This window comes from Netta rufina (genome assembly GCF_964035555.1).
Source record: "Netta rufina genome assembly, chromosome: 1".
NCBI classification, from domain to species: domain Eukaryota; kingdom Metazoa; phylum Chordata; class Aves; order Anseriformes; family Anatidae; genus Netta; species Netta rufina.
Window position 1 is genome coordinate 3,942,319 of NC_140123.1, and position 26,413 is coordinate 3,968,731.

At 44.6% G+C, this 26,413-nt stretch overlaps 1 protein-coding gene across 3 annotated transcripts in view; it reads right to left on the reverse strand.

Annotated features, from left to right (window-relative positions):
* Nucleotides 1–26,413, reverse strand: part of TENM4 (teneurin transmembrane protein 4) — a gene marked incomplete at both ends in the record, with an annotated part of 332,174 nt that overhangs the window by 21,529 nt on the left and 284,232 nt on the right. For all 3 annotated transcript variants that reach the window (XM_084306305.1, XM_084306304.1, XM_084306303.1), the window contains 4 exons: nt 1,367–1,602; nt 6,046–6,218; nt 16,774–17,651; nt 21,339–21,493. In XM_084306305.1, coding sequence (XP_084162431.1) covers nt 1,367–1,602; nt 6,046–6,218; nt 16,774–17,651; nt 21,339–21,493 — 1,442 coding nt within the window. The remainder of the gene's footprint in view (nt 1–1,366; nt 1,603–6,045; nt 6,219–16,773; nt 17,652–21,338; nt 21,494–26,413) is intronic.

The following is a 26,413-nucleotide window of genomic DNA, read 5'->3' on the forward strand; positions in this document are numbered from 1 at the left end:
GCGGCTAAATGAGTGGAAACTGCTTTGAACACCAAATGGCTGTACCACAGCTGCAGATTTGAGAAGGCTGTCTCCTCTCAGAGGCAGACTTGTCTGGTAATTTCATTGGTTATTAAAATAAAATAAAAAATAAAAATAAAAAAACAACAACCCAAACCAAACATGAAGATTGATGCCAACCGATCTGCAGACATCCAGCAGTTTCCAATGAAGGAGCAGCCTCAGCTTTCACTACTGTTTGCCCAGCTATTCTCCTGATGATGAAAAAGAGTGAGCGTGTGAGGCTATCGATGCAAGGGGAAAAGAGCAGCGGCGGGGCTGGGGAGGGTGAGGAGCAACGCTTGACAAGTGTGAGCGACGAGAGCCGGGAAAAATCACACCACGGTGGCAAAGGTCACTCAGCAGGGAATAGGGAGAGGTGGAGAGCAAGGACTGGGAAATACATATTCTGAAACCACAGCATTAATATTTCCTGCGAAGCTTGAGTGTGAATAAATAGCTGCAGTCCTTTGGCCATGGTAGCACTGCCTTTTTCTCTGAGAGCCTGAATTTGCCAGGTGTTGAGCAGCTTCATATAAGCCCACGACTCCAAGAGCAGCAAGGTGCAGGGTGAGTGTGCAGGACTCACTGTTATTACAAGTTCCCCACCTTGCCTGCAGTTAGCAGAGGAATTACAGGCTTACTGGGCAAGAACTTGAAAAAGCCCTGACGAGTCTGCGGCGCATGGTGTGGAACAATGTTTTCAAACCACGTCAGACTCGAGCACAGAAAGCGCTGCCCACTCGGTGGGGAGAGAGCAGCATCAGGCTGGAGCTGTTGATAACTCTTCACATCAGGGAACAAAGGCAATTGCCATGCGATGCCCTGCAAGCCCAGCTCCTCAGCAGGTTCAACAGATTAGCAAGTTTCAGGAACCTAGAGGTTTTCCTGAGGCTACACAGATAACAACAAGGCTTACAAAGCTGTCAGTGCTCATGTCTACCAGCAGTACAGGTAGAAAATACTTATTAATTTCTATTAACTGGTGCAATATTTAGTGGTTACGATCGTCTTGTGCTTGCTTGAACAGCCTGGTGGTTAAAGCTGCAGTGTCTGGTAGGAGGTGATGCATTCCCAGTGATGCAGAGGGCTCAGGGAAATCAGCAGTCCTGCCTGTGATGGCTGAGACAATGACAGCACACAAGGAGACATAAGGACACATCCAAGCCATAAAGATTATGTCACCGGGGATGAACAGCTCTTTCTCTGTCCTGCAGCCTCATCCTGGCTGCAGAGAGTAGAAATCAGCCTTGTCCCTTTCCATCACGAGGCTGGGGACTGACAAGATGGGAAGCAGAGTCCAAAACTGCTCATGTCTCTCACTTACCCGCAGCCGACGTCCGAAGACGGTGACCTGCCCTCTCGCTTGCTCCTTCCTCTGCCTCCACTCCACGAGGTTAAGGCCGTTGTCGATGGGCAGGGTGACGTTCCTCTTGCCCACTGTGGGGTTGACAGTGCCAGCCAGCAGATGCGGCTCGGTCTGCAGGGCCACCTCCATGCCATTGGCAAGCATCAGCCTGAGAGAGCCGTCGGCGCCGATGTAGTAGCTGTTTCGGACTTGGTCTGAAGACAGAAAAGAGAGCTTTTAAAAGGGCTGCCCCGTGATCGAGCTCCAGCCTTTTATTTGCTCCCTCATCCAGGCCTCACCAATATTTCTGGTGGCTGCAACCAAACGCACTCTGTCACTCACCTGTCCGACTTACAGTGAGCAAAGCACTGAAAACTGAGGTGAGGAGTCATTTTTTTCATTCTGATGAGATTCTGCAAGGCCTCAAATTCTTGCAGAAAAATCTTACACAGGTTTAAAAAGCCACCAGTGGAATAGCCTCGTAATACCTTATTCAAGGACAAAGGTTCAAACTTCTACCTCTAGGCTAGGATAAAGACCTACACTAAAACACCAAGTGGTGAGATATTTGTTTTAAACCACAGTCCTGCTGAAAACTTTCTACATTTTTATACCCCAAAGATCCCAATTTCTCTACAAAATATGAAAAAGTGGGGCCACCTCCTTTTCTCAGCTTATTCCCTATCTCACAAGGGACAGGAAATTGCACGGCAAGTTAACGCTAACCAGTTCCCCAAACAACAGCCAAACACTCTTGCTTGGGAAAGCTTTCAGGAGGCAAGTGAAGACCTCATGTTTGGAGAAAAAGCAGAGGCACTAAGCTCCCACACATCTCCGTACATCTGTTCTCCACTAGCTCCTGACAGATCAGCAGATTTGAAGGCCAGGATTTGGGATTTCAGGAGCAGAAGAGGAGGAGAACAATATCCCTTGCACACCCTTCAGGAACGAGGCAGGCTGAAACCCCGTCCTTTGAAACTCCAGCTGGCACTTCTCTCTGCAGAGCTTGTGAAGGGTAAGAAAACATGAGACTTGCTCAATGCAGAATAGCTTTAAAAGTGCATTATACACAGAGTGACTTATTTGAAGCTCTTCAAAGGCTGAAAAATATTACCATTTCTATCTCCCGGGCTGCCATAAATACCTAATTGTGAATAAAAATACCCATTAAAAATTCATGTCAATTGTTTTTCCGTTCCGAGGCGAGTAGGGTTTTGTTCACTAGTTGCTCTGCCATAGCTCAGCAGGAAACGAGGTCACAGCAAAATTACCATCTCTCGTCTAGCTGAAATAGATCAGCAAAAAAGAAAACAAAACAAAAAAAAAAAACAACAACAGAGTTTGGTATAATTAGGGAAGGAAACCTGACACCAGCTGGTCGCTTGTATTGTGAGGCTGATCCTGGTGCTGCTGGAGCCAGCTGGAGTCTTGCCACACTGATCTCAGCAGGACCACAACTCAACTTACTGTACACAGTTAACCTAATGATGGTGTGAAATTGCTGTGGCACCAGATTTTGCCACTATAAATGTACAGCAGTGATCCACAGCACAGATTCAAGTGCTTTGGCTACACCATTGTCTACTTAATTTGATGGTCTTTTGACCCAGACTCCAGCAGGATTAAATTTGTGAACACTCCAGGCTTGATTCTCCAAATAGCAGGAAGACAGCTCAGCTGGCTTTCACTCTTTTGCTATTAGACACTTGGTCTTCTGAAAAAAAAGTGGTAGGAGATCCACTTTAAATCAAATCACTGAAATATCTCTGCACTACAATAAATCCCTCCTTCCTTCATCCTTCACCAGGAAGCAGGGGAAACACTCTCTGGGATTCACTGGGCATGTGGTGCTCCCTTTGTGTCACACAGGCACCAAAGAGGGGTTATGGTGGATTGTCACCAGCAGTGTGAGGACTACAAATCCATTACTTTCAAAATTTCCCCAAAAAGAAAAACTTGAGTTTGGAAGGCATTTCACCAGAACTACGTGAAATCCAGGTGCTGTATTTTACAGTGATTTAGCTTAGTGGTATGGTTTAGTGGAGGACTTGTTAGTGTTAGGTCAGAGGTGATCAGTAGGTGATCTTGGAGGTCTCTTCCAACCTAAATGGTTCTGTGATTCTGTGATTAGACTCTATTTTTGTACTCTATTTTGGCCTTGAAAAACTACCCTTTTTGTCAGCAGTCTACAGGGCAAAATCCCACAGAATTCCTGTTGGCTATACAGGCTCCTAAATCCATTCTATAGGAACACATAACCTTCTGGAAATACCTTCTCAGATCTCACGAAAGTTCCCTTTTGGTGCCCAAGCCTAAAAAATGCCAATTCTGTCCCTTAGAGACCTCGAGGTGAGATGTCTTTCTCACCCCACATATCCTGAGCATCCCCAAGTCCTAATGCAAAGCTAGCGTATGGATCCACCTGGGTGCATGTTGGTCTTTTCTGACAGCCCTGACACCCACCTTGGCTAAGGCAGGTGGATGTTCAAAGCTTTTAATGGTGCTTAATTCTGATCTGAGGGTTTGAGGGCTGGGCAACACCCCAGCTCATCACAGATCTCATCCTTGATATGGGGGATTGCTTACCTTGGGACAGAGGGTCCCAGTAGGTGATGGGGGTCTATGGATGAGAGTCTACGGTTGTGAGTCCTATAACTAAGGATTTCTGAGTGCCTGAACTCCAACTCTGACCAAGAACAACAGAATTTAGGTATTAAAATACCTTTGTGAGGTCTGTTTCTGGTCTCTGCGTGGAGCCATAAAATGTCTCCATCACACACTGACTGTAGCCAGAGCTTGCTCAGTGTGATCCAGGTTTCTTTGAAAGGTTTACAATGGATTTGTGAAAGCTGGCCAGAGCTTTGAGCCCTGAAGGAAAATGCAGAAGCACCTCTCATGAAAAGGGAATCTGCAACGTGCATTTTCCATTGAGAGCAACCGAGCGGGTGAGATGCTCAGAGACCTCGAATGGCTCTAGCTCCTTCCACCAGAGAGACACTTGGAAGGCAAATTACATTTCAGCTGTGCTCAGTACATCCCTGGGTAACTCCAGTGGCCTTCGTTTCAGTTTCTACAGTGATGCCATGAACAAACAACTGCCTCAGTTTGGGAATACTGCTCGTGGGAAAGCCACCCTCAGCAGGTCACGTGCCACCTCTGCTGCGACATTATCCAGATCTTCAGTTTTAGGTAAGTGCGTTTCTTCAGACCCAATGAATTTTGTAATTTTATACTTTCTCAAGACGGTTAAGCTGTTTGTAATACTGTGTATCCCAACGGCAACAGTGGCCCTGTGCTGGAGGGCAGTACAATGAGATAATTGACCGTGGCACCATTATGTAACTGTGCCTTCAGCTCTGGATGTATAAATCACATTGCAGTCAATTATCTCACTAAAGGGCCCCCAACAGTGGGCTCTATTGCTTAATTAGGCTCTTGAGGTGAAGCCAACCTCGTGTCTGTGCAGTTGCCAGACATCTTAATGCAAGTGGATGGGATGGGGCGGGGTAGGTTGGATCTTGCTCCGCAGACTGAAGGGAGGAAAAAGAAAGTCATTGTGCTCCCCTAGAGGGATACTGGGCACAGCTTGAAGGGGCTGGCACCCTCTCAGCTGCCTTCTCCAAAGGCAGGAAAGGCAGCGTGAAGGCACAGTAGGCACTTTCTTTTAGGAAAGCTTGCTTTTATTATAGGGAGGGGGAGGGAAATGCACGTCCCAGAGACATGGGAACAAGTGGGACTCTGGAACACGTTGGTCTCACTTGGAGCACTTTGTTCTTCACCAGGGGAAATGATGTTTGGCAGCCTGTTGCCATTAGGCAAAGCATGAATGAGACATGGGGAGTGAAGAAAGCTGATGGTTTGCCAATCCTTTCTCTTGCTCCTGGCCCCAGGGAGCAGGAGTGAGGGACCCCCAGGAGACTTCAGCCTTCAGATCCAGGTTGGCATGGTTTGTGCACTACATCTTCCGCCCTTACCGGTACATCAGCACGGTGCTACACCACTCCTTATTCCTCTTTCCTTTCCCACTTCATCACCTTTTCTTCCACCTCATCAATCCCCCGCTTCCCCACCTTGCCATCACCAGCAGAGCTGTGCTCATTTCCAACAGCTGCAAATCAGTCCCACCCCTGCTGCCCACATCTCCTTCCTCCTTCCTGCCTCTCCACCCCAGCCTTTCAGCTCAAACGCAGACATCTGGGGGCTGGGATGGTCATTTTTTTGGATGCTGCCCTCTGACTATTTGAACAGCCAGTGAACAAAGAGTTAGAGAAACCTCTGGTAACCATCTGGAAACCTTTTCTAGGGGGAGAGGAACTGCTAAGTTGGAAGCCACAAAGAGAACGAAGCAAAGGGGGTCGGATGGAAGCACGGCGAGATTTACACTACCCTTTTTGTTGTAACAATAATGGTAATGATGACGGAGGACTACGCTACATGGCAAGGGGACTGGCTGAGAATGAAGCAGAAAACAGCTGCAGAACAACTCCAGAGCTGGGGAATGTGGCTGAGTAGGTGCGAGTGTGCGTCTGCCCCAGCACGTGGGGAGCTCTGGGGTGCTGGGGATGCAGGTGGCAGGGATTATCAGGACGGTGCCTGTTTCCTGATGGATAATCCCACGCGTGCAGCTTGGCTGGGAGAGGGAGAGGGGCCCGACTCACCTTGGAGCAGGGTGTAGAAGGCTCCCGATGCTGACAAGTTGGTCGTTATTGTCACGTCGTCCTTGCTGGAGGTTTCCACCTGGACGTGCACAGAGCTGTCGGTGTCGCTGCGGAAGCTGCTCACTTGGCCAGTGGGGAAGGTGACGTTGGTCAGGCGGCCAAAGCTGTCATACCTGGAAGGGAGGATGGAAGGAAATCAACAGCACGAACACAAGAGTTGGACACATGGATCATCCTGCAAAGCAGAGACCAAGTCTTGGTGCCTTCACCCAGATTTTTCCCAGACAAAACCCTGCTATCTGTCAGGACTACCTGAACTTTCTTTTTGGCTTTATGAAAAGAAAATTACGGCTTTTAGCTGAAGGAAATGAAGCAAAGAACAGAAAATGACTAAATAGGCATTAGCCTGGTTTTTAACAATATCTTTCTGATGCTCATCACCTGCACTGTGCTTCTTGTTTATGTCAGAAAAAAACTTTATTTTCCATCCACTGTGCTGTGACCTGTGGGAAAGCACTGGTCTGTGCATCCTGTTTAGCAGAACTAGGAGTTTCTGAAGACCACCAGCTTTCTGTATGGTTGTGTCCTGAGCTCTTCAGCACTTATTTTCTATCCTATTTTAAAAGCTAATGTTAAGGTGGAAGCAAGGACTTGCCAGATTGGCCACACCAGGTAGAAAACTGTCCTTTGTGAACACGATGTAGGGCCCTGAGCACACAGCTGAGACCCCTGTCTCTGCCTTTTGCTGTTCCTAGGACCATCTGGAAGGACTGATTTGAAAGCACAAAAAAGCAGGTCACTTTTCACCCCTACTGAGCCCTTGGCTTTTCCAATGAAAGACCCAACACAAGCACCATCTGGGAAGGTTTCTGTGATGTGGACACCTGTCTACCAGGACCCAGATGAAATGAGCTACGCACACGCTGGTCCCACAGCAGCTAGCTAGCCAGGGGGTTATTTTTTTATTTTTCAATAAAATGAAGAAGCAGACAGCGGTGCCTGGAAGCCTTCTGAAGAGCAAACGTTCCTCCCATTCGTGGCATTTCAAAAGAGGTACCCTTTTGGGTAGCTGGCAAGGGACTTTTGGAGGAAGGCTCCTGCAGAGTGACACAGAGAGCAGCACGAAGATCTATGGACCTCCAGGCAAGGAATATGTAAATAGGCAGGGAGAAACAGCAGGAAAAAAATCAGCAAAAGCCGTCAGTGATAAACATTGGACTTTTTCATGTCCTGCCCAGGAGAGAAGGGCAAGAAGGGCGCATCGTTTGGGGATGCAAAGCAAATGGTGGTTGAGCAGGGAGAACTCATTCTCCTGTAGCACTCAGCAGTGATCTCTGATGGAGCACAGCTCGGGGCACTACTCCTCAGAATGATGAAGTAACATAAAGGATACGTTAAGGAAAACATGCTTAGAAAACATGATCTAAGAGGGAAAGCCAAAAAAAATGAGCTGCTTTAAATGAGAGGAAACAAACAAGTGGGGACATGCCAGCCTGAAAATGGTTGTTCTGAAAAGGTTTATAATTTGTCTTTTCTACTGAAGGTGTGACAAAAGGTACAGGGGAGATTCAGGTCAGAAACTGGAGAACATTTTCCAGGTCCACGGTTGCCCCAAGCAGAGGAACAGATGGAGCTCTGGATACCCCACTGATCAATGCTTTTAAGAACAGGTGAGAGAAATGCATCAGAGAGGGTCTGGATGTGGTTGATCAGATCTCAGAGGGAGCAGGAGGTTGAGAAGCTCTTGATCCTCTTCAGGATTACTGTGAGCTGGGGAATAAGACAACAGACCCCATCTAATAACAAAAAAGACTCCTGAATTGCAACTTAGGAGAGACCCCAAACCTGCCACTGGCTCTGCACTGTGAAGAAAAACAAGTTTGCCTCTTCTCTTCCTTTCTCCTTTGTCCATTTTCGTCCACAATCCTGTACTTCCCTGCTGACAGGGGTGGCAGTGACTTGATGTAAGGCTGGCTACAAAGGTGATTTTTGTTGCAGTTTAATATTTAGTGAAGTGCCTAAATTAGTGAGCTCACTGCGAGTCTCTCCAGCTCTTGGCTTTGGAGACGTCGCCGCATGAAGCTTTTCTTGCCCAGGAAGGTGGAAGAAAGCATCTGGCCATCCAGTGTCAGCCTATCCTTCTTGGGATTATCCACGCATGGGGGAAGGAGCAGCCTTGCCTTTTCCCTCCAAGACCTTGGCAATCGATCAGCTACTTGTGAAGTGGAAAAGAAGGGGGAAAAAAAAAACACAAGAGAAAGGGATAAATTCAGGACTGCGTTGCAGGAGGCTGGCAGGGACCAGCTAAAGCTTTTCCAAGTGGCTAGGAGAGCACGGTTTGGATCTAAACTGAAGCTCCTTGCAAGAGCCAGAACTAAAGCTCTCAGTACCAGGGGCCTTGCTCCTTGTTTGCCATTGTCCTGTTTGGTCTGAGATGGGATGTATCCAGACATCTCCTCCTAAAACAGTACGAAATCTTAAATTAAAGGCATCATGAGAGATATCTTTATCCTATCTGCTGATACAGGCCACGAGGGACATGATTTAGTCTGCCCCTTGAGCAGAGAGAACACCATTATCAGTAAAGGTGTGTTATGTAAAACCCCATTTTTTTCCATTGTGACACCAGTAGACCTATATATAAAACAGTAACGGTAGTCTCAGATCCCAAATGCTCTGAAATTTAAGGAAGATGGGATCTGAATTTAGCCCCTCTGACTCGGTGCAACTGTAGGGGACGGATCCTGCTCTATTTATAGGTTTTAAGAGTCAGGTGCTGGAGCTGAGCCTGTTTCACCTCCTAAAAATAACAGCATGAATCTAGGCGTGCTGAACTGAAGTCTGGGGTTGGACTGTGGTGTAACACAGGTGTGAGTGTGAAAGGAAGCAGGTCCATGGATTAGGGAAAGAAGAACAGCAAGAGCTGGGATGGGGTGAGAGAGCGATGGCCATGTGGCTACTATTTCATTGAAGTGCTGAGTCAGTGTCCTCTGAGTCATATGATTTATCCGAATTGAATGACACTCAGCACCATGCTGACAGCACAAGACCTATCTTCCATGCAAGCCCTACTTACAGCTCAAAAAAACCTCACAAAGCCTGTGGATGCTCAATTTCGCAGCCCCAAGAAACAGCAGACACTCGGATCCTTAAACTCTTCTTTATTCCTGGACATCCAGCCCACAGCACCCTCACAAAGGGTCCTCCAGTGCTTGGTGAAGGCTGCTCCTTCCTTTAAGCAACCCTCCACCCCACTCCCAGCAGCTCTGGGCTCCCTCCACCACGTCCCCAGACATATCCTAATATCTCTCCTGCCACCCTCTCAGCACTACTCGGCTTCCCCAGCATCCTGGGGATCAGACAAGGTACCTGCTCATGTATGTTTGCAGCCCCTCATCCCACTAAACAAGAGAAAAAGCTGTTTTTTTGCTATTCCACAGTGGTGGGATAGTGGGCAAATATGCTGATACCCTCTGCCTGTGCAAGCTGGGTCAGAACAACAGGAAAAAAAAAAAAAAGAGTATGATGGTGCCTAAATTTCTGCATGTGTTTTTCTTTTTAAGTCAAAACAAGTGAGTACAAGTGTAATTTACATGGTTACATTTTTCCAGCCACACAAAACTCACACGCCAGGGAAGAAGTTCACCAAGAGCATCCATCTGGGACTTGGGGTCCCCAGGAGCAAGGCTCGCTTTGGCCCACAGCAGCCTGCGATGGCATGTTGGAAACTGTTTAAGATGCCTGCATGTGTACATGAGGCTTTTGGCACCTCCTTCGTCACCACATTAGCCTCTGTCAGGAGTAACCCGAACCATCTGTGCTCCCTGCGTCTGCTGCGGCTCTGCCCAGGAGCCAGGCGGGGACCGTCGGAGTGCTTGCTTTGGGGTGACAGCTCACCTAGCTGCAGCTGCGAGGGGGTCATGCCTTGCAAGGGAAGGGGGAAGGCAGCCCAACTAGACTGCTCCGGTTTTAATTATGGCTTTTAATTAGCGGCAGACAAAGTGCAAAACACTCACAGCCAGACAAAAGCTCCTTTTAGTGCTGCGGTGGCTGTGCAAAAGGAGACACGCAGGCAGTGCTTTCCTCTTGGCGAGCAGATCCTTTCCTCTTCACTGTTTTGCTCAGGACTGGAGCATTTCCCTCTTTTTCCCTGAATTTGAGCGTACGGCACATACCTGATGTCATCTCTCACACCCCCGCAGTCTCCTGGGACACACGAGCTTGAAGGCTTCAGCATCCCAAGCAGATAATGGGCTTAACACGTGAAATGAGTGACATGGCTCTGGCCATTCCTTCAGCCATACAAAGGCACTTGGAGGACTCATCCTCAGCTTGGAGAGGAAGACCAAGCGACTGCAGATATGTGCCCTGGTACTTGGGGTAAGATAAATCTCTCCCAGTCAGCTAATTTCTCAGCTAAGCCCCCCTGGGTTTCCACAGCCTCAGGATTTAGGCGTGGGCCAGTTTTCATCACAGCCTAAGACTCCTGTGTTCTCCAAATGCTCTGAATTAAGGAAATGCTGAAACATGGGAGTGCACACGCAGCAGCCACTCGGAGCAATGAATTCATCACCTGCTAACACAGCTGCTGCCTCCCATTCAAACCTGCTGCAAAGCCTCAGCGTTCACAATTACAGTGACAATTATTAGGCCAGCAAAGGAAGCTGCTGCCATCCATTCCCAATTGGAAACGTATTTAGCTAAGGTTCAATGCCCAGAATTAAAATGGTATTTGGTGCTTATGAGGCCTAATTGTTAGCTTGTAAACATTCAGAGCTTTCATTTATCACATTACCATTGTGTAGAGACCTGGGCCTTGGGAATTAAAGAGAGCATCCTAAGTACCGTCTATTCAGAAATCAATTCCTTGCCTGAGCCTCCGAGTTTCCTCATTTTAGCTTTTTCACATTTCATCAGCCTTTTAAAACTATGAGTCAAATAGATCGGAAAAAAAAATCACTGTAATAATATTGCATTTAGTGCCAAAGTGTCCTAATGTACTTTGCAAACTATATTTTGCGTGTGATTATACAGCCGTGTGCCCGCCGCCTCTCAACAAGCCTGTCTCTTCGCAATTTTTCAAACAACATTAAACACAACATTAAAAATAAATCCATAATAGACAAACCGATACTACTCAAATATGTATGAAGGCGAGTCCTCTCCCTAATGACACAAAGCCAGGCTGCAGCCACCGTCTGCAGAGCTTTCTGGCTGCCCAAACCAGAAGATGAAGACCTTTCTAGCTGCATTTCAGGCCAGGCCACGGGCTCCAAACATGACCTCACAACTTAGCGAGAGGACTGGAGAGGTGTTGTTTTATCTTGGCACTTACTGGAGTTGCACTGCAGCTTCTGCAGAGGAACAATGATGAGAATCGGGTCATATTATCATTTATATTATATTATAAGAAAATGTGGAGTGAAAAAACTCGCTAAAAGAGGCAGAAGAGGAGGGAGAGCAAAAGTGGCTCGTGTTTCTGTTGCTCCAGCCTGCTGCAGCCAGGGGAAGAGACCCTCACTTGAACTACACTAAACCAAGGACGCCACCAAATCCCATAAATCTCCGTGTATGACCTGAGATATCAGCTGGTGATAAAGGGATGTTATTAATGCAGCAAGCTAGCTTTTCTCAAAGTCAAGAGGTGGCTGCTCCTCTAAAGGTAATGAGTGTTATTTATCTCTGGGTTTGACTACGAGAGAAGAAATTGCACAGCTTTTCTGTCACCTGCAAGGCAGATGGAGTCTGGGTAAATGCTTAGCGTGGTCATTCCACCCCTGTTTTGGTGTCCCAGTCACCCAGACCATTGGTTGGGGTACCCAGCACCACTGGTGGTGGGCTGGGACTTCTGCTGAGTGCTGGGGGTGTCAGGAAGCCATCTGAGGTCTTCTCGTGTGCTCAGCCCAGCTGGCTCCTACCTTCAGACCATTATAGGTTTGGCAGAGTTTGGTCCTCTACTAAAGAGCTTCCTACATTACGGGTCAATGCTTCCCTTCCCTCCCATCAGGAGATCTGGCTCCACGTTCTCCTTTGCTCTCTGCCGCTTCTTGGGCAGCCCATGGAAAGGTTTTGAATTTGTGGGCTTGACTGTAGCGATGTGTAAGTAGTTAATTCTGCACCGGAGGAGGTGACCTTCAGGACTAATTGGGCACACAAAGGACCTAAGTGAAAGAGCCTCATCTGGGTTAAATAATGCATAGAAGGTTTGACTTTGGCTCAGAGGGAAATTGAATTAATGTACAGTGATACCATCTCCATGAGCTAATCAAGATAATTGCCATATTCTTGATTTAAACAAATACGTTAAAAAAAAAAAAAAATCTGGATTCTGAAGTAGAGATAAACAGCAAGGGTAACCAGCTCGGTGAAGGCTGGTAGCGAATTTTTCATGTCAAGAGGAAAAGCAGCAACAACAAAGCAGTCGCACAGCATCCTTTGTCTTTGACTTGAGGAGCTGGACAACGAGAAGCTGTTACCCTGGCAGAGCATCCAGATCCAGCTCCGTTGGCACTGATTATCACTGTCACGGGTGGAACGGGAAGGCAAGTCTTTAATCCGGTTACCGGACAAGATGAGCTGTCCTGCATTAATTGACAGTGAGTGTCAAGCCCTCTGCGGAGGCAGAAGTCTGTATAATGCTAAAACCCTCACAGAAGTCCTAGGTAGGTCTTTAGGGACAGGCTAATTGCTGCAGGGAGCTAAGTTTCACTCTCAAAGGAAGGGGGAACTGCATGCCATTAGATACTGGACCTTGCTCTGTGCTAAACCCAATCAAGCAGGACTCTTACAGCAGGCGTTGGTGCAGGAAGGGTGCAAGGATGAGCTGCAAGTGCTGTGAACAAGTTTTCCACCCCCCAAAAACAACACCTGTCTCCTTCCTGAACCCCTGGAAGACCTGGATTCCCTGGTTTGCCTTCCACTGCGGGGTCAACATATCAGACATATCCTCTTCTCTCCTCTCTGGAGTCTCACCAACGTGTCTGTATATCACAGCTCTTTGCAGCCATATGATAAAAGCTGAGAAATGCCCCAGTAAGAGCAACAACCAAAGGAGAAGCAGAGATGCTGGACACGTACCTATGTAGTATTGCCACTCTTGCAACACCATCGCTTTTTCGTGTTGGGTACCAGGTTTTATGGTCCTCTACAGACAGTAAGGTAAAGGTAAATCTTGCAGGGATGTTCTTCATGGGGCCACTGGTGCAGCGTAAACTTGCCAGCTGGATTTATGCTTACCCTTAACTTTTAAAGCAGTGGTGCCCATCCTGCCTGGGGCCATAAACAACTGTTATGTGCAGTGAGAACCATCAAGCTTTTCCTTGGAGTCAGATCTGATGTCTTTATTTCCTCGGCCACAAGCAAAATGGAAATAGGGGCTTCACCTTCCCCCTTAGTCAGGACTGAAAACAGCTCAGAGCACCTTCCAGTCGCTCATGATCACAGAATTTCTCTAAATCACTTCCCCAGTGTAAATTTCCTGATGTTCTGATACAGAAACCAATAACCTGCAAGTTTCAAACATCAATTTGTTTTACACCATCTTCTTCAACTTCTTGGCTATCAAGGAATTTACATTTCATCTTGCCATGCCTGCGCTCATCCCTGCGGTTTGTGTTTGACTCATGCATATCTTCTGTCTAGAGAAAATATATCTTAGGGAAGGCATCCAGAGTTATGATTTAAGATACCAAGAAATAGAGAATATACTGCTTCTCACAGTTGGTCGCTCTACCGGTTAGCTAATCTCAGCCCTAAAAAATTACACTGCCCTGTCAACTTGAATGTCTCTACCTTTGCTTTTCTAGCCCTTTGCCCTTCTCGTGCCTTTCTCTGCTACAGAAGAGTCCTTCTGTAGGTGACAGTTTTGTGCTGACATGCTGTGATCTGGACACTTCTTGTGCTAAGATAAACAGATCAAGTTGTTTTAGTTCTCAAGCATAAAGCATTTTCTCCCCACGACTGCATTTTTGAACTGTGTGTTTTCTGCACACTCTTCTATTTTCCCCATCCTTCATAAACTGCAGAGACCAGAACTGATAGTACTAGTCTCATCAGTGTTGTGCAGGGAGAAAATCAGCTCCCTTCTACTCACTAAAGTAGGGAGGGATGAGTAAACACATTCATCTTATTTTTCCATCCAAGCAATGGGTTAGACAGACTTGCCATGTATGGCTTCATGATTTGTTTACTTCAACCTCTGAGAGTCAACGCTCAACCCCATTCTTTAGATGTGGCCTGTTACATTTGTACCTTGGCAGTAGATTATGTAATAATAACATATTATGTTTAAATGAAACTTAATTGATCAATAAATCTAAGGATCTCACCTTTATTTACTAATCTTCTCATTTTATCAGTTCTGATTTTGTATTTTTTTTTCCAGATCATGCATGCAAAAACAGGGTAGGGTCAAGCCCTGCTTATTCACCCCAAACAACCCCACTGAGTGATCCCCTATTGCTGACTAACTTTTCAGAGCAAGTTCTTGAGGTATTTAATATGCACTTTTTACAGCTGAGAAGAATAGAAGACCAACCTCATGGACAGGTTGGGAAAGGATCAGTTAGGGTAAGACAGGCTATAGCACCAGCAGTATTTATGAACAACTTAGATCACTTTGATAGGATCCATTTAACCAAACTGTAGATATCTGCAATGTAAACACCCCTGTCTGAGCTAATCATTCTGGACTGCTTTTATGGAGGTAGACTTTCAGGCTACTACTTGTCTCATTACATCCTAAAGCCACAATATCTGATATAACTCATCTGAAACTCACCTTGAAAGTACCTGTTTCTCTCCACTGCCTATAAAGGGAGGCTGAGGTAACTAATTCAGAGATGGGCTTTTACACTGCAGTTGTATAAAGTTACATCAGAATCTGTCAGGAACAGTTAAATAGAGATAACTGATCACAGGTTTGGATGAGATATCTCTGAAGACACATTCCCAACTCTATTTTCAGTGATGCTGCGCTATCATATAGTGCTGACTTGCTCTAGTCAAGATTTCCATAGCCTAACCACTGGAGAATACTGTCTTCCATTTAGCTCTAAAAAGCTTTCTTATGACTCTTATGAAGCGCATAAAAGGACCAGAATGATGACTTTCACAAATGTTCTATTTTGCTGGATAGCAAGATATAATGGATCACTGTTATAAATATATCCACAGACTACGTTGGATTTTAGCTTCTGTTTCATTTTATCTCTTTTATATTTTCAGTCACACTTTTAATATGCTTTAGGTAGAAATCTGACCATTAGTGGCTGTAATGTTTAGTTTACTTCACTGTCCATCGCTACATCTGTTTTCAAGCACAGGAACTATTGGGTTCTTTACAAAAAGAAAATATTGCCTTGATTTAGCATGATGGTCCTGACAATAAAGCAGGCTTCCACTCCTATAGAGAAAAACACCCTGTCTTTCCTCCCTAAAGCCTCCCTCAAGCAAATTCAGTGTAAGAGATGGAAGGGTATTAACTTTGATTCACTGAGGAATATTGCTGTAGTAATTGCAAACAGAACCTTGATGGAATGCAAATAACCTTTCAAAAGATTCATCACAGAGTTTCCATCAGTTCTTTTAGAGGCAAGAGCAAAGAAACTCAAAACTGGGCCTGGAACATTTAAAAAAAGAAGAGCCAAATCAACTGCATGTCTAACACACGGGTATGTGGATATGTGGATTTAGCCAGCTTTCCTCCCTGAGTCTCTCTCTCTCTCTTTTTTTTTTTTTTTTTTTTTTTTTCCCACAGTTTTTGTCTTTGTAATCTTGGGAACTATCTATTCTATCCAAATTAGTCTCCTACAATGGGTTTATTATTATGGTATCTGAATGCCTCCATGTAACCACTCAAACCATATAGGAAATTATGCGCTAAAAAGAGCATTTCAAGAAGGCTGGAATTTGAGAATAAAAATGGAACTAAGGAAGCGGGGAATGGTTTCTCAACAGCAGGATGAATTTGTAGACCATCCCTCTAGAGGCCCTTGTTTGAGTAATATATCTTTTTCCTATTTGATATCAGAAGGATACTATATTCATGGTCTTTATAAGCAGGGAATTGCCAATAGTAATATAAAATAAAAACACAAATCTTCAAGTCACTGCCATTGCTGGATTTTTCACTGCGTCTCATCTTCTCTTTGCTCAAAAAAATTGTTGGGCGGCGATGGTCTTGAATAGCTCTGAGATTATTTTTAAGTTTAGTGGGGCCAACCACAACAGAAGCAGAGCAGTCCATTAATTACAGAATCATTTTCTGAGCAAGCTGTCATTAGTCATTGTCAGTTGTCATTCTACATCAGCCATTTCAAACAATTGAAAAAAGACACTGGAGCACAAGAAGTAGGTGAAAAGCTGAGAAAAAAGAGGATCTAATGGAACTTTCACACTTCCAGGGCTTTCAAAGCCAAAGAAAATTCTCTGACATGCAGCCTAAATTTCCAGTCCCAACTATAGTTAAGGAGAAGCAGGTGTCCAAATTTCTTAGCTGTTTAGAAAAGCTCAGCATAACCTGTCTGAAGTTGATTTGGTAGATGGAGCTTATTTAAACTTTAACACACGTACATCTAATATGAAGTGTTTGTGTGAGATCTAATATTTTCTGTTCTGAACATTTTATTTGGACAATAGCTCTGCCCAGGGAATTAAAAATCTAACAAATTTGCATGGCTCAGAGGACACAGAATGAAGTCAGCAGCACAGTACTCGTAATATACTTACTCATAAAATGTTGTCCAGCCATTTTCATTGCTTTTGGTGGCAAGGAGACCAGAGTTGCCATGGTAAGTCATCATGGCCACTTCATGCCCCTGTGTGGTTACACTCTTGAGAGCGCTGTTGGTACCAATCGTCACCCAGTAGACTTGGCCATCAGGCACGACCAGCCAGAGGGGCATCCCCGTGGAATCTCTCCGGATGTTGACTAAGTTGCCATTGTTGTCAGTGATCAGGGTTATATCTCCATCCCCAGAGTAAGTAAAATTGTAAAGATAATCTCCGGTGGTAAGGCTCTGAGTATAAAGGTGCTTACCACTGGTGTCAAACAAGTAGAGTTCCTGGTCTATAGGCGAGGATAACTCATACATATTTTGCGTGTTGAGGAATGGTTTGTTCTTCCGAATAAAGCGTATTCGGATGTTTCCAAGGTCGGCGACATACAGCTCCCCGTCTGCACACACTGCAAGGGAGGATGGCGCGTTGAGCTTGGCATCCTTGGCATAGCCATCATCCCCCGAGAAGCAGTCACAGTTAGCGTCATTCTTGCAGTCACAGCTGCTGGGTGCACCGGCCACCAGAGAAATCTCTCCGTTGGTGGTGACCTGCCTGATGCGGTTGATCTTTTTCTCGTCGGTTTCAGCAATGTACAACACCCCGTTATGGGAGACGGCCAGGGCGGTAGCGGACTCCAGGGTGGCGTGGATGGCCACCTTGCTCAGGAGAAAGTGATCCATCCCCGGCACCTGGCAGTGCATGGGCCTCCCCGCCACTATGCGCACTTGGTGGTTCTCAGAAATCTGCAACACAACGTTGTTGTCGAGCACGTAGAGCGAATTATCCATCGGGTTGACTGCCAGATCTGTGGGCCATTCGAGACGAACCTTGATGGTGAAACAGCACAAGGAAGTTATTACAATGAGACCTCTTTTCACCATATGATTGCTACAAATCAATATCAGTGAGGATATTTCAACATGGATTAAAGGGAAAAAGAGTAAAAGAAGCTCAACTGGTTATTACTGCTGGGTATGATGGCCACAGAGGACATCACCCTGGTGTGAACATCATGGAAACCCACGTTTTGCTTCATGGGGGCAGGTGATGGGTAGAGGCAGATGCTCTTCTGCCTTTATTATACCATGAATTAGGAGAAATTTCTTCTCAGCAAGTGGTCAGGCATTGGGATGGGTTTCCCAGGGAGGTTGTGGGGGTGTTCAAGGAAAGGTTGGACGTGGTGCTTGGGGACAGGGTTTGGTGGGTGACATTGGTGGTAGGGGGTGGTTGGAGCAGGTGATCTTGGAGGGCTTTTCAAACCTCAATGATTCTAGGATTCTATTCCATGGCTTTTCTGCCTCTCCACCTTGGTATGAGGTGTCTCAGCCCACGCAAAGTGGCATTGGTGCACTAGCAGAACAGTGTTGTGCCAGGAGAGTGGGAAATAGGAGTTAACTAGACAATTCGGATTCAAGTAGGATCTCCCCTCTTCGAACCACCCTATGCTCTTTGGATTGATAGAGCCTGGACCTAAGAGTGGAGACCTGGGACTGGGAATTTTGTTGGTTGAAGTGCTGTGAAATCGATCAGTCAAACAAAACAATGATCCTTCTCCTTCTATAAAGGATTTTCCAGACAAGTGGCCCAGCTCCTCTGGGTAAATGACATGGAGAGATACAGAAAACTGGCAGCTGCGTCAGCATTTGTGTACGCCCAAGGTATAACCACCTATTTTGTGCTTGATACTGCAAAAATGCAAAAATAGCAAATTACAAGAAATTCAGGCTATTTCACTTTATGCTATAAAATCCTTATATCTTTATATTGTTTTTCGTATTTTTTTGAACATAATGGAAGAATGGGTTCAAGTAATAGTGACACATCCTAGTTCTACACTGATAATGCATAGACACAAGTAAACTGAAGATATGATCGGTAACATTACAAGTGAGCGAGCGCTAGAAGGTCTCTATTTCTAGCTCTATTTGTGCAAAATATTGTCTTTTCAAGTGAGTTTACTCTTTCAGTTGTCAGACTCAGGAAAGCTCTAATAACAGAATTCAGGGTAATTTTTTTTTTTTTAACAAGGACTGTGAGATGTTTTCCTTTTTATTATTTTATTTTACTTTACTTTTATATATAAAAAAGGTCAATGTTGTGCTGATGGGAGTCAACCAATGCTTACATGTTTTCTTAATTGCGTCTCTTCTCCATAACAGGAGTGAAGTGGAATTGGAAATGAACAACCTTGAAGAATGCTCTTGGTCACCTCCAGGCAGTCTTTTAAATAGATTTTCAACTAGTTAAAAAAGAATAGCTATTCTGGTTATATCCTGCCTTTCTGTCAGCCAGGCAACTTGAAGTTGGATCAGGTGGATTTGCTATCTAGTGGTTGACTGAAAAAACATGCACTTTGTGCCATTCTCTCCTCTCCTGTGTTTTTGTTTGTTTATTTGTTTTTCTTTACCCAATGGCATGATGGATGTGCTGTGACTGAGAGCTGTGGGAAGGGCACACATTTGAAACCAAGAACGAGAAGAGACCAGGTATGAACTAGAGGAACACACAGAAGATTCATACTTTTAAAGCCTGTGCTTGAACATCTCTGCCACAGCCATGCTTTACTTTTGGTGCTTCTACTCACTTTTCAAGTTGTTTTTTTTTTGTTTTTTTTTTGTTTTGTTTTGTTTTGTTTTGTTTTGTTTTGTTTTGTTTTGTTTTGTTTTGTTTTAAGAGCATTAGTTGCATGGTACTCAGTTCATTATTTCTTCTAATATCTGGGCTTGTGAAGCTCAGTTTCATGGCTAAAAACAGTGCTCAGCTCTGCCTAGTCTGATTCTCCGCTTGCAAAATCTTCCTTCTCTCAGCTCCTGGCCTATTTTAACCCTTCCTGTAGTAAAACATTATAGCCTGTGGTTTCCTCTTTAATAATGCATGCCTCCATCCCTTCCAGTGGTCTTTAAGCTCCTCAGCCTTGAGTTAGCATCAAGAGCAGAGTTTATTCTGAACCGACAAGGGAATTTTCAATTTCTTAAAAACCACTCCTTGTCAACATTGGCAGCTAAATATTTCATGTCCCAGATAGCCTCGGGGACCTGACAGAAAAGACCTTTCTATGCACTGTAAATGATGAAAAGCTACTTCCCAAGCTGGGTTTTGTTTGCTTGTGCATTGCTTTTGTTTGTTTGTTTTTTTTCCCTCATTAATCTTGTCTTTGGTGTGTCTTTCCAGAACATGACTGGTTAATCTGTCCATCACAGTACAGATTAATCTAAGAATGGCTCCTGTAATTTTGTGAAGGGAAAGAAAGAGGCTTTAGTTGATCCATTTTAGCTCATCTCAGAAATGTTTAAGTATGACACTGGTATGCATATAAGCCATATAACTTGACAGAAAATATTTCTTATAGCCTGAATCCTCAGTGGTCTTGTGGTAACTGCCCCTGAAATTCGGATAAAGAAAAAACATGCCTTTAAGATGAGAAACACACTACAAAATGGCCTTTAACCATCAAAATTTACTTCTATAGAAGGCATGAGAGCTTTTAAACTCATAATTTTAGCTTGTTCATAAATTGCGGACAGTGGGAACCAGTCGCAAAGAAGCAAGAATAACCTTTTCAAATTAGAGAGAAAAACAAGAAGAACAGATTCCATATGGGAGCACGGAAATTATCTAGGTAGTTACAAAAAGGAAACCCCATTGACATCTATTGTGGCTGAATAACAGTACTTAGCCCTCCAGCTATGATCCGTATTTTCATAGGAGAGGGCAACATTCCTCTAGCCAAGCAAACAACGAGTGGCACAAAGGTTTCAAAGGACAGTATCTCGAAACTGGCACAATTTGACAAGTTGGCCAGTGCCCCACAAAATCGAGTGCTGGGCTGTAACAGATTTCTCTTCAGCACTATCCAGAAGCAAAGCAATCAGCAAACCGAGATTTCTTTTTCTCTCTTTTTTTCCCCTCCACCTTTAAGCAGCAGGACTTAAAAGCCCAGCATGATGGTAGCTGCAACCAATTTGCAATCTGATGCAATTCAAGATTCTTGTTTTCCTGCTGTTGCTAATTTTGGCACCATGGCCTCCAATCAGTATTTCCTAGATGTTAATTTGATTCAGGCCTAAAATTTTGCTGGGCCAAATCAGAATGGGGGGAAGCAATGAAAAAAAAACATGGTTTGCTAAGCTGTTATAACAGAGCAAAGTGTTATATCCCCACTAAAATAAGTACAGTTTCCTGTCCTTTTTAATTTAAAGCAACTACTTTCTTGAGAAAAGAGCCTAATGAAACCTGCTTTCCCAGGAATCTGTTTCTCACAGTTGGCTGGGAGCTCTGAAAGAAGTCTTTAAAATCTCTCTTCCCAGCAATTCTCTGAGTTAGGTCTTTCTTTCAGTCTTTATAGGATCTCTTTTTTTTTGACTCAGTAATTTCCATGCTACAGGATATGTAGGGATGTAATTCTCCTTAAGCCCTTATCTCCTTGTCAAAGTTGGGGAGGCACACAGACATGCAGACAGGGTGAATGTCTAGGTTTTTATTCTATGGAGAACCAAACCAAAGAGTCGTCTTACCTGAGAAATGTCCATGACAGAGTCACAGCTGAGAGGCCGAGCAGATGTCAAGTCATTGGAACCCAGCACTGTTGAGATGATCCCATTCTGATCAATCCGCCTGATCATTGTGCCATCCACAAAGTAAATCAGCCCAAACTTGTCCACAGTGATGCCTGGGGAAGAAAAAAGCATGTCAGTCAGAAAGGAATAGCAACCTGAAAATACGAAGTGAATGGAAGATAAGAGTCTGGTCTGACTCATGAGAGTGAAGTGTAAGACCACTGGTTTGGTTGGGAACAATATATTTTATGGCATTCAAAAAGGATTCTAATAACTACGTGTTCTACGTGTTCAGAAACATGATGCTTTGCTCATGGTATGAATATTAAGCCATGAGCATGAAAATGTTACACTGGGGAATGTTTCAGAGACAGTGATGAGAAAGGCTCTGAAAGATCCACCAGGTCAGTCAAATTCCAGATGGATAAATGTGGAAGGGTTTCTGCTGGGATAATCCTACTCATCTCCAGTAGCTCACCTGTTTCTGAACACTGCAAGGTGATTTATTTCATTGTCCCTTTGTAGACGCACTCCCACCAGTGGATTTGAAGTCTGCCAACAACAGTTACAGACTGCTGATTCTTGTTTCCTCACCTACAGATATGTGCCATTTCACTTCCCCTTAGGCATCATTTCTCAAGTATTTGTTATGTTACCACAACCTCCTCTAATCCTCTTTATCCCAGGCCAGCTATACCCTGCATCTTTCATCAGAGGTTTTCCTAGTGCTTTACACTTACTAATTAGACCTCATAGCAGCCTGTGAGTGTGAGCATCTTAATTTTACATGCCGGGAAAATAAGAGATAAAGCAATTTTCACAAGGTCGTAGAGAGTGTTCATGACTAAGGCAGGAATAAGAAGTTAAGGGCCCCATTCACCTCTCTTTTATGCTAGTATAAATTAAAAATAACTCCACAGATACTAATAGAGTCATCCATCTCATCTATCCTACGGTAGCAGAATGCTGCTCAGCATAATATTTAAGTGTCTTCAAGACACTCAAAGAATGTAAAAGAACAGGAATGGAGAAGCCTGTAACACCCTTTTCTATCCAGGTGAAAACTCTGCTTGGAATATATGAATATTAGGATCTTCCTGTTTGGTTTCTTTCATTAGCAGGGTAGCAATCACTTGGCAAGAAGTAGACATCTGCATTGTGCATCCAAGCAAGTAGCTGGAGCATTCAGCAGAGAGAAATAGGGTGCTATGCATATCACCCTAAAACAGATGTCTGTAGAAGATTATGCGAATCCTTCCAGAAGTACCTTTTCTTCCTTGTTGACTACAAAAGGAGATTACAGCAAGTATTTCCACAGGAAACATTTATACCATAGACAGATAAAGTTAGTGAGATGAATCTTCTCCATAATGTTATTTTTTTTTTTTTGGCTGTCATCTCGGTGACAAATATGATGGAAAATCTGTTGCAGACAGAAAGCTTTGAGAATGTTTCTGAGAAGCGACCAGATCTTGTGTTTCTCCAAAATGCTGTGTTACAGCCAGATCCCCTTGTTTGAAACATTTACCCTCTGTCTTCATCCACTGTGAGGTATGCTGTGAATTACAGATGCAGCAATTCACAGATCAAAAGTTTTTGCCTTTCATGTAGCAGGGACTAATCCCCTGATTGCTTTGGAAATTAAAAGCATGGCCTTTAGCCAGCATTCTAACTATTGTATGGGCTGGGAGCCATGGAGGTGGATGATACATGGAAAAATATATCGTATTTGGTCATAGAGAAACCTACAGAGGAAATGAAATGGCACGGAAGATAATCTAGCCTGGAAGTAATGGCAAGAAAACCTCAGGATTAAGTCATTGTTTGGGAGAAAGAACAAACTTCTCCATTTTGCTGAGGTAAAAGGAGGGATTCAGACAGGGCTGCGACCTGTCGAGTCAAAGTCAATTAGGAGTCAGGACACTGACGTTGCAGATCACTGAGTTGAATGGGAGCTGTGTATTTTTGCTGGGAGATAAAAAATGTGTTTTGTTCCTGAGTTCTTCACAGCATCTCCCTGCCTGAAGGGCATCGCTTTGACCTGGATTGGGTATCTGACCAGTAGAGCAGGAAGGTTTCAAAATAGCCCCTGGGGCAGTGAGGAAAAAAAGTATTACTTGCTGGTTTTAAGATGAAGTTCATTAATTTTGGAGGGGATTATATGACAGGATTTCTGGGATAATGGATGACAGGACTAAATGATCCAAAAGATTGCTTCCAGTCCTACATTCCAATACCTGCATTTAATTCCTGCCAAGACAGGACTGATCTTTGCAGGACAATGAAAGAAGAACCCCAAAGAGGAGTGGCAAGCACCTGTTGCACACCTGAATGCCACAGGAGAAGCTGCAGCAGCGGTGGCCATTTCTTCTTCCTACACAATACCAACCCATCAGCTGCATCTTAGCACCCTGTCAAAAGCTACAGAGAGGTGTGGAGGAATCTGCATCAATGTCTTGCTTGCATCTGTGACTTAAAAGAAGTTGTTTTTGCCTGATATTGACACATCGGTTGTTGAAGGTTCCCGCTCCTCTAATTATTTTGCCCACCAAATCGCAATTTCTTTAAGGTTTGGTGGAGTTTGCTTGACATGCAGGAATACAGCTGAGCTCTTCAAGCAACGTGCTAGATGTGCTTTTTTCAGAGGAGGCACGACAGAGGGTTCGCTTGGTCTTAATTGCCTTTTGTCAGGCACAAAAGGCTCTTACCCCGTGTCCCAGGTTCACAACCAGTCTTTTCCAGGGCTCCTGTCCATTAGTCTGCGTGACAGGCCAAAAGGCAGTGAAGGGTGGCAGGCTGGATAATGCGATTTTAAATGAGGCAGGATTTTCTCTCTTAGCTAGTTCCATATGGATTGGATTGGACTTATCAGCAGCGTGTGCTGACAGCCGCTCGGCGCGCGGTGCTGAGCTCCGATGGCTGCTCTGATTAACCAGTTACAGCAAGAATAATCCCACATACCTTGGCTCCGATCGGTTGATACAGCACAACTTTAGTTTGCATTCCGGCTTAGACAAAGAGCTTGCACAGCCAAATAACTTAAAGTGGGATAGAAAAGTTGCCACTTATCACCCTGCTTGGGGGCGATGGCAGGTGCATGCATTCCTATCACGGAGCGCTCCTCTGCTTATCCCTCCTCCACGGAGCCTAAGCAATCTCAATTACCTGGCATTTCCCAGGATGTTCTGCAGGGTAACAAAGTTTTCAGCCTGTCAAAGGTCTAATTTCTTTTTCCACTGGCCCCTCGCACAGCAAATACTCCGTTCCCTTCCTGAGTTTACCTGATTGCCTCGGAATTAAATCGAATTGCAAAGAGGAGCCCTGCTCTCCCCCAGACAAGTGTCTTTGGAGGGACGGCTTGCAGAGAAAGAGGCATCTCGCAGCTCCTTTGCAGCAGATTGTAGAGGTCAGATCGAACTTTTTGATAGGGATTTATGTGTTTCCTATCTGATTATGGCACAGTTCCAGTGCTGGGAGCTGGAGACGGGCACTGAAATGGGTATTGCGCATGTTACGCATGTAAAGCCAAAGGCCTTGGGTTGCTTTGGCAGAAGGCTCCTCTCATGTTTCCATAGGAACATAAGGGGAATTAAAGACTTTCAGCACACGGCTCGAAGTTCAATCTCACAGCTACTGAGAGAAAACATCTGCTGCCACTAACTAGGTGGTGTTGCAGGTCCAAATTTTAAGCACCGAGTTACAAAATAGATGCAGTAGGAAATCATGTTGGTTCCTCTTGAGTAGTCTACGATCCCGTAAGGAACGAGGGCTGCGTCACCATGTGCATTGCACCAGTGAGCCGTGCTGGTAGAAAGCTGGGATGCGATGACATTTGCTTGAAATGTCAGGACCTTGTGGTGTGAGAAAGTGACAGTGCAATGTGCCACTGCAAATCCTGGAACACAATGACGCTGTTCTAAAAAATAAACTTCTACAAGTGATTGCATTGCACGTATAGCTCTACTTGGAAAAATAAAAAAAAGAAAGGGTGGGGAGAACCCTTTTAAGTGAAAAAATAGGTACTAAAGGAATCCAGATTCAGAGGTTTCTTGTCAGGCTGGATGCTGAATAACTGGGTGATAAAATGGCAGATGAAAATCAATGTCAATAAGTACAGAGGAATTCACAGGGGAAGGAGTAAGTCTAACTACCCATATGCAATGACAAGCTGTAAAATAGCTCACAGGAAAAAAAAAATAAGGTGGAATTCCTGTGCAAGTTTTCTGCAATGATCAGCTTGGGGCTCTGCAGTGGTCAAGAAAGGGGCTAGAGGACAGGAATGGATTAGGAAAGGCAGAAAGAGAAGAACAACAAATGCACTTCTGGTCTTAAAAAGACAAGACTTTTTCATGCTGGGGCTAAACAAGTCGTGGAAATTAGCACAGGACGTCTTCAAAGAAAAAGAATGGGTGCTCAGCGAGGTTTCTCGACAAATTGATGGTGGCATCTAAGCATGGGTCCAGGTGCAACTTCTTTAGAAAGCTCTTCAGAAATGTCAATGATCAGAGTGTTAGCAGGGAAAGGTCACTGTTGTTGCCCCTTTCCCTATGCATCTTTTCTGGCCACAGTAAGAGGCAAGATATTTTGTTCAATCAGCCTCTGGTCCTCCCTGAAATAACCCTTCTGTTAGTATTTGATAATACAAATTCTAAGTGCTTGTGGAGGGCTGAGTTTCTGATAATTCTGTCAAACCCGAGAACACTTAGCGAACAACTGAGATTTTGTTTACACATTCAGCAGGACGCAGCGAAGGAAGCAATCTGTCCCCAAATCAATTACTGCATTTTGCATTGCTTTTGCCGTGCTAAATGAAGGAGACACCTCCGGCCCCAGCCCTGTCCTTTCTGAAACCATCTTCCTATTGTATAGACTTGTCACTGCCGTCTCTCTTAATTGCAGGCTCCTTGGTAATTTCTCTGCCACAACATTTTTCCCAAGGAGAGCCACTGGTGAGTACTCAGATGAAAACAAATGCTCTGACAAGCTGGAGTTTTAATTTTTCTTTAGATTGCTTGTAGAAGACGATCGTTATT